Source organism: Manacus vitellinus, unplaced genomic scaffold (assembly GCF_001715985.3).
Source record: "Manacus vitellinus isolate BGI_N305 unplaced genomic scaffold, ASM171598v3 scaffold_71_pilon, whole genome shotgun sequence".
In the NCBI taxonomy this organism is placed as follows: domain Eukaryota; kingdom Metazoa; phylum Chordata; class Aves; order Passeriformes; family Pipridae; genus Manacus; species Manacus vitellinus.
Genome location: NW_021940761.1, coordinates 1,031,228 through 1,039,463, shown reverse-complemented (window position 1 = coordinate 1,039,463; position 8,236 = coordinate 1,031,228). Strand labels below are relative to the sequence as shown.

Below are 8,236 nucleotides of genomic sequence, written 5' to 3'. Positions count from 1 at the left end.
GTCACCTCCAGAGACGGTCACAGGAGCTGCCTGTATTTTTAATGATGGCATGTGTAGCCTTATCTCCATGCAAGGCCACAACACACATTCTTGGGATGAAATATGGATAAGAGAAATGATCCCACTCCAGCCCGACAAATCCTCACCGCATGCTGTAGGGGGGGAAAGCACCTTAAATTAAAAAAAGCAGTATCTGTCTTCTGCAGTGCACTTCTTTCTCTGAGGCTTTCTGGTTAAGCTCTCAGATACAGTTGATATTTATTTTACAAATGCTGGGAGAGAGGGGATGAGTAACGTCGTAGGAACCACCCAAAAGCTGCTGCTTTTTGGCTCAGGAGCAAGGTCAGAAATAAATGCAGCAGCACTGGCACAGAGAAGCTCTGGCTGCCCCATCCCTGGAAGTGTTCCAGGCCAGGTTGGATGGGGTTTGGAGCAGCCTGGTCTAGTGGAAGGTGTCTGTGCCCAGGGCAGGGCGTGGGACTGGAAGTAGGTCTTTAAGGTCCCTTCTATGAGTAGCTGGGACAGCAACTGCATGGCACAGTGTGGTGGGCCCTGGGGGGCTGCCCAAACACGGAGAGCTCAGGGGCTTTAAGGTGTGTTGAGGGCACTCTTACAAAATATAAGACACTTACAAAATATAAGACACAAAATCCATTAACAGCAGTGATGGATTAACACCAGCCCTGCCCCGGATCCAGCACAGGGGAGCTTTTCCTCCCGTGGCATCTCTGTGCTCCGGGAGTCTGTCACAGCTGCGGGGGACACGGGTGCTGCATTTCCCAGCACTGCACTTCCCAGGAAGAGAGCATCCATCGCTCTCCTGCATCCCGCTCAAATCCCCGCTGGTGCCAGCGCTCCCTGCAGAGCTGTGCCTGAACAGCCTCTCCGTCCCCCCCACTTCCCTCAGCCTGGTGCAGCAGAAGGTCCCTCCTCGTGTCTCACATGCAATGAATAATCCTAGAATCCCAGAATCCCACACTGGTTTGGGTTGGAAGGATCCTTAAAGCTCATTTTGTTCCAGCCCCTGCCATGGGCAGGGACACCTTCCACTAGCCCAGGTCGCTCCAAGCCCCGTCCAACCTGGCTTTGGACACTTCCAGGGGTGGGGCAGCCACCCCCTGAATAGCACCGTGGCTTGGCTACTGTTTTTAGGGTTTTTCACCGCTTTCTGTGGCCAGTGATGATGCCGGGCATAAGGATAACCAAGCGCTCGGCACAGGGGGATCTCGCTGCCAGGGGCCCCCGAGGAGCAGAAGTGCAGGCCAGGCAGGCAGCGTTGCACGTGAAGTGCAGGCAGGGGCGGTGCAGGCCAGGAGCGCGATACGGGCAGCGACGGGAGGCGGAGCGGGAGGAAGGCGGCGGCGCAGGCCCTCCTCCTCCTCCTCCTCTTTCTTCTCCTCCTATTTCTCCTCCTTTTTCTCCTCCTCCATTCTCCTCCTCCTCCTGCCAGGGCGGGGCGGGGGCGTCTCAGTGCCGCCGCCGTGCTGCGAGCGTGCGAGCCGAGCTTCTGTTCCCCGCTCCCGCTCCCTGATCCCGGTCCCGTTTGCCCGAGCCGTGCCGCGCGGGCCTGCGGCGCCCGGGATGGGCGCGGGGCTGTGAGCGGGGCGTGAGCCGTGGCCATGGGGAACATCTCGTCCAACATCTCCGCCTTCCAGTCCCTGCACATCGTCATGCTGGGCCTGGACTCGGCGGGGAAGACCACGGTGCTCTACCGGCTGAAGTTCAACGAGTTCGTCAACACCGTGCCCACCATCGGCTTCAACACCGAGAAGATCCGGCTGAGCAACGGGACGGCCAAGGGCATCAGCTGCCACTTCTGGGACGTGGGCGGGCAGGAGAAGCTGCGCCCGCTCTGGAAGTCCTACAGCCGCTGCACCGATGGCATCATCTACGTGGTGGACTCGGTGGACGTGGACCGGTTGGAGGAAGCCAAAACGGAGCTGCACAAGGTGACCAAGTTCGCGGAGAACCAGGGCACCCCGCTGCTCGTCATCGCCAACAAGCAGGACCTGCCCAAGTCGCTGCCGGTGGCCGAGATCGAGAAGCAGCTCGCCCTCCACGAGCTGACCCCTTCCACCACGTACCACATCCAGCCCGCCTGCGCCATCATCGGCGAGGGGCTCACGGAGGGCATGGACAAGCTCTACGAGATGATCCTCAAGCGCAGGAAGTCCCTCAAGCAGAAGAAGAAGCGGTAGAAGCCCCGCCGAGGCGGGGAGGGATGGAGGAGCAGACAAAGGAACCGAGGGGGAGACAGAACCAAAGCGATTCTTCTGGGTTTAATTGTTATTTCCCTCCCCCCTTTATTTTTTTTCCTCCTTCCCCAACGAACAGACAATAGTGGTGGTAACAAAGCGGCTCCCGCCAGCCGAGCCCAGATCCCGGAGCTCCGCTCTCCCACCCGCTCCTGAGGGTCTGATCCGGACTCCTTTGGGCTGGAAACATGCAAAACCGGGGTGATGCCCCCCGCTCCACCCTCCAGGACCACCGAGCCTTTGTGTGCCGGGGGGGCCAACAGGGCAGGACCCTGTTGAAGCGCGTTCGAGAGGAGCCCAGTGCGCTTTTGGTCTCCAGTGTGTGCATTTTGGGGCGGGGGGTGTCGATGCCAGCCCCCCACATGCATTTCGGGGGCAGGGGATGCTTTGGGGGGGGGTATGGGTGCACTCTGGCTCGGCAAGGTCAGCGGGGAGGGGTCTCGCAGCTGCGCCCCGATGCCCGCCCGTATCCCTGCATCCTCGGATCCCTGCATCCCCGCATCCCTCCCCCGCGGTCGGCCTTGGTGGGATAGCGGGTGTTGGAAACTGAGGGGGGGGTGGGCACCAGGCCAGAAAATGTCGGGGGGTGAGGGAGTCGACGGGTAGAGGACACCCACCCGCCCTAGGCCTGGCTGTTCATTAGGGTGCAGAGCAAGGACAGGCAGCTTCGGGGTGGGTGGGAGGAAGGATGCGGCGCGGGTTGAGCTGAGCAACAGTGCCTGAGTGGTGCTTGAGCTTTAAGCTCTTCGTTTCATAAAGGCGGGCGGGGGGGAAAGCCCAAAAAAAAAATCCCGAGGTTGTTGGGTTTGGTGTTTTTTTTGAAGGCTGCTGGAAGCGCTGCGAGGGTTGTCCTGGAGCACTCCCCTCAAAGGCTGGGTTGCTGTCACCTTCTGCAGCCCAAAGCCCCCGAGGCCGGCTGGTGTTGCTGTCCCCAGGCATGAGGGTGCGGGGATCCGGGTGCGAGGGCTGGAAGGTGCATCCAAAGCCAGGGGTTTGGCTTTACTGACATCTAACAAAAACAAAAAAAAAGAAAAAAGAAAAAAGCCCTGCAGTTTGTGTTCTGGTCACTGTGCCTGCCCCCCCTCTGCAGTGGGGGCAGGGAGGCCAAGGTCAGGTTTTAAGGAGGGCGTCATGGCAGGGCAGAATGGACGGACAGAGGTTGGCCAGGAGGCTTTGTAAAAGTCCTCTGCTGAAAGGAAAATGACAGAGGCGTTGGATGAGACACGGGGGGGGGGGGCAGTTTGGGGAGGGGGGGTAGGTTTTTAACAAAGATTTAAATCTGGTTAAAAGCCCCTCGTTGCCCACGGTAGCCATATGGGCAAGCTCTGCTTGCAGAGCCACCCGGGCAGCGTCAGGCCTTGCCACCTCCTTCTGCAGGTGAACATTTTGGCACCCGGATGGGACTGGGGACCAAAATCCACTTGCTGTCTGTGTTTTAGCTCTCTGCAGGAGAAAACCAGGGTCCTGGCTTCCCACAGAGCAGAAGCAGGCAGCCCTCAGGGGCCAAATACTCTGAATTTTGAGCCAGGCGGGATTTTCTGGTGATTTTACACCAGCCTTCCCGTTTGCAAACCCCTTCCCTGAGCACCGAGGGGAAACCACCGAGCAGACAAAAGAAAAATGCCCTCCGGCTTTCGGGGAGTTGATTCTCCCCTTGCAGGACGAGCTCAGCACCTTCCAAATAGCTCTTTTTGTTTGTTTGGTTTTGGTTTTTTGAGGAAACAAGTGTTGCAGCCGAGTTGTGTTCCTTCTGTCGTTGCGGGGTTCTGAGTTCCCGACGCGAGTCCCGACTTGTGCCCCGAGCGAGTGGGCTGGTCCCATCACTGCAGGTGGCTCTGTTCCCACTTCCTTGGCTTCCCCTGCTTTGTCTTCACCTCCAACACTTTGGTACTTGCCGTCGAGAGAGAGAGAGAAAAAAAGGAATTATTTATTTTTGATGCCACAGAAGCCACGTGTATTACCCCTTTTTTTGGAGAGTGACCCATTTTAGAGGTGAAATGGAAAGCTGTGTTGACACCCCCCACCCCGCTCCAGAGGGAGCAGGTTTTAGGAATGACACGTTGTGGGTTTTCCCTCCTCGCTGTTTGGTTTAGCAAACACTGGCATGGAAAGCCTGGTGGTATTTACAGAGCTCCCATATCCTGGGAGTTTGTTCTACCCAGCTGAGCATCCCCTTGGAGAAATGGCAGAGCACTGGGAGGTGCAGGTGGGACGCTGTGCTGGTGCTGTTCCCACCAGCTCTGCTTTCTGCAATAATTAAAGAGACTTTTCCAATGAGTAGCTCATGGCTTCCGTGGTATTTCTGTCCCGTTCCACAACCATACACTGATTTTTCCCCGTGTGAAGACGTCACCTACGGTGGGCTACAAGAAGAGGTTCCTCAGCAGGACATCTGAGGGAAACTGTCTGAGGTCTTTGTTAGGTTGTGTGTCTTCTCAAAATATGTTTCCATGACCTGGAATTTTTTTAGCAGGTCTCATTTCCCCAGGTCCCTCTGGCGTGTTCCCATCCCTGTTGGATATCCCGCTGCCCATTGTCCATCAGTCTCTGTTCCTCCTGTCTTTTCTTTTTCTTTTTCTTTTTTTTTTTAAAGAGGCAGACATAATGCTGTGAACTGAAATAAATTATTTATACAATGAAAGGGCCTGATAAAAAAAAAAAAACAACTCGAAGTGTTGTTCTGCTCATTTCTCAATCTCAGGGCTGCGTTTTGCAGTTGGTTCTTGTCTCATGGTATGAAGGAGGTTCCTCCCGCTCCCCCAGTGAGAGGAGATGTGGGATGGAGGATCCAGTGGCACAGATCTGTCGCCTGGCAGCCCTCTGGGGCATGGGGGACATCCATAATTTGGTGGTTAATGAAATCTGAGCTCTTCTGCAGGTCACTTAATATCTCTGCATCTCTGCTGCTGTCTATGAAAGGGGAAAATGCAGTTTGGTTGGGGGGAGTTTCTTCCATCAGCTGGTGTGATTTTAAATCCATGTGAAGGAGGGGATCAGGGAGTGACACAGTTTGGATTTTTGCTCGGTTGTGGCTTTTTTTAAACACGTGGCCTCAGGCAAGTGGTGTCAGTGGCAGAGGGCCAGGTCTGCAGGGGTTAAAACACCAGTTGAGAGCAGGATGCTGCAGACAGAGCTGGAGGCTCCCTCTGCTCCTGGGTGGCTGCTGACACAGGAAACCCAGGGTGACATTTCGGAGAGGAGAGACAGAGCTGGCTGGTAAAGGACTTTTTCTTCCCCTTTTTAAAGATGATGACACGGCAGCCAGAGGGAAGTGCCAAGGCCAGTTTGTGAAAGCGTGGTGAGCCCTCAGCCTGCTGGGGCCTGAGGGGAGGACATCCTGGCTGCTCTGCAGGGTCGGGGTGGGGGGTCTGAAGGGTGACAGGACCTCAGAATGAATGGCTGGAGCTGTGTCAGGGGAGGGTTAGGATGGATTTCAGGAAAAGGTTCTTCCCCAGAGGGTGGTCAGGCACTGACCAGGTCACGGCCCCAAGGCTGCCAGAGCTCCAGGAGCGTTTGGACAACACCCTCAGGGGCAGGGTGGGATTGTTGGGGTGTCCTGGGCAGAGTCAGGAGCTGGACTTGATCCTTGTGGATCCCTCCCAACTCAGGAGCTTTTGTGATTCCATGAACCCAAAGGCTTATCCAGTGCTGCAGCTGCTGAGCTCCTGCCAAGGCTCACCCAGAAACTCACTTGGAGCTGAGCTGGACTGTGACCTGTGGCATCCAAGGATGGATCTGTGGAGTGCTCAGCTGCCCCCTGACCCTGCAGAGCCTCTGGAAGGTGCAGTTCCCCACGGGCTCCTCACACAGAGCATCAGCAGCAGGCTCCTGTCCCTCTGCCACACAGTCCTGTGCTCCTGGAGATGCTCCTGACCATCCCTTCACGCCTCTGGCCCCATTTTTCAGGCAGCAGGCAGGATGTTTCTCCTGGTTTCATGGATCTGAAAGCCCAGGAGTGGGTGCTGCAGTGCCTGCACCCTCCTTAGCATGCCAGGACTCCTTCTCACCCATCCCACCTGCTGGGAGCTGATTTAGGAGGATTTTCCTGCTGGCATGGAGGTGTGGACACTTGTTTTGTGTCCCTACACGGGCTTAATGGGGGAACCATCCCTTTTCCTGAGATGGAGGAAGAATAACAGCCCTCAGGGTCTGGGCAGTAGCTTTGAGAGGCTGTGACTGTGTGTGTGTGATTGTGCAACTGGATCTACCCCCTCCCATGGACCAGAGAGGGGCTGGGATTTCTCCAGAGCCACTGGCTTGCGGGAAGGGGCGGGAGGGGTTGTGTCTTGTCGAAAGGGAAGCTCCTTGTGCTTCCAGCTGCAAGGGCAGACATCCTCCTTCGAGCAGCCTCTCCCCCTGGCCAGAGAGTGCTTTTGTCAGCAGGGGGCTTGGTGTGTTTGGGCCAGTTGTCATGAAAACATTGCACAAGGAGCTCAGTGACCTTGTGGTGTCCCGAGGCTGCTTGCTGGCCCTGGTTTATGGGTCTGCACCACCTCCCCGAGCAGCCAAACAGCGAGTGATGCTGGAACCCTGGTCCCCAGCACGATGTCTGGGGGCCCTGGGGCACGTGGAGCCCCAGGCCAGGGGGGCAGTGCCCCGGGATGTGCCCCTGGCAGTGCCCCAGGATGTGCCCCTGCGTGGGACCGGCCGGGAGGAAGAGCAGCGAGGAAGCAGCTGGGCTGTGGCTGCATCAGCTGAGAGAGACCTGGCACTTTCCAAATGGCAGAAGAGCCAAGAAGAGGATGGACCATGGCTGGGGTGCAGCTGGGAGCAGCAGGGGACGGAACGAGGACAGGAATAAGCAGAGATGAGCTCCCAGCCTGTCCCCTGACAGACCCCCCCTCCCTGAAGGCCACCAAGGGAGGGTTGCTGAGCCATCTCCAAGCGCTCTCAAGGACAAGGGAGCCTCAACCACCCCTCTGACAGCCTGTGTGTCCCACTTTTCCACACACACAGCTTCCCTACATCTCCTTCATGCCCAGAGCCCCTCTCTCCCAGGTTCTGCTTGGCCTCGTGGGCTCTCAGCTCCACAGGTCCTTCTGCCTTTGTTTCCCCGCTTTGCCTCGTTAAGCTAAATCCTTCTGCTTTATTTCAAATGGGATTTCCTTCCCAAGCAAGGATCTTTAAAGGGATCATCTCGGCTAATTGGATCCGTAGGGCGCTGGATCCTTGGAATGTGGTGTCATGCAACCACAGCTATTGCATTGCACAGCACGGGGCCCTTCTGGTCAAATTTTGGGTGGGGTGAGGATGACCATCCCTTTAAAACAGACTAAAAATGATTATCAGGAGAAGAAAAAAAAAAACCCCACAGTGATTCAAACCTGGTTTCCATTCAGTCAGCTCCATCCCAGAGTTTTTTCAGTGGGAATTGCCCCAAATCCTGTGTGGTTTTTGTGTGATCCCTTTTGTGAGTCAGGCCTGTAGGACCTTGAACACTTTGCACACGTATCATGCAAAAAAAAAAAAAAAGGTGGTGCTGGGCTAGTAGGACAAAATTGAGCCATTTTAGCACAAGCAAATTCTTCCTGAGGAAGGTTGAGAGGGAATATGGAGAGCTCAGCCTGGGAATATTTGCTCTGATAAACCATTCTGTTTGTTTCAGCTTAGCTTGTGTTTGCTTCCCTTGGATATTTGAGGGAGATTCAAGAGAGGAAAGCTACGAAAACCCAGCAGCTCTCCAGCAACTACATTAAAATACTGCTGGAAGGGGAGTTATGAGGCCTGGAAAACCCCCAGATGTTGGTGTTGGTGCAGCCCAGGTGACCAGAAACAGTCCCACGTGCCAAATGACCCCTCACCCTCCCTCCCTGACAGCCCTGACTAGGGACATTTACTGCTTCCAGCAATGCTGCAGCGGGATGGGAATTTGTGGGAAATGCTGCTGAACTCACAGCCGAGGGAGAAAGGGAGGCAGAGAGCATCTCACCCAGCTCCTCATCAACCCACTGCTTAAATTAGTCTTATGTATTATTATTATT

The 8,236-nt window shown here is 55.9% G+C and overlaps 1 protein-coding gene across 1 annotated transcript; it reads left to right on the top strand.

Annotated features, from left to right (window-relative positions):
• The first annotated feature begins 1,619 nt into the window (after nucleotides 1-1,619).
• Nucleotides 1,620-2,753, top strand: ARL4C (ADP ribosylation factor like GTPase 4C). Its single transcript, XM_008919551.3, has one exon. The coding sequence runs from the start codon at nucleotides 1,620-1,622 to the stop codon at nucleotides 2,196-2,198; it is 579 nt and encodes a 192-aa protein (XP_008917799.2). The 3' UTR covers nucleotides 2,199-2,753.
• Nucleotides 2,754-8,236: the final 5,483 nt, after the last annotated feature.

What these genes read in the sequence shown, in the direction of transcription:
- ARL4C (XM_008919551.3), top strand. Translation starts at nt 1,620, where the DNA reads ATGGGGAACATCTCGTCCAACATCTCCGCCTTCCAGTCCCTGCACATC.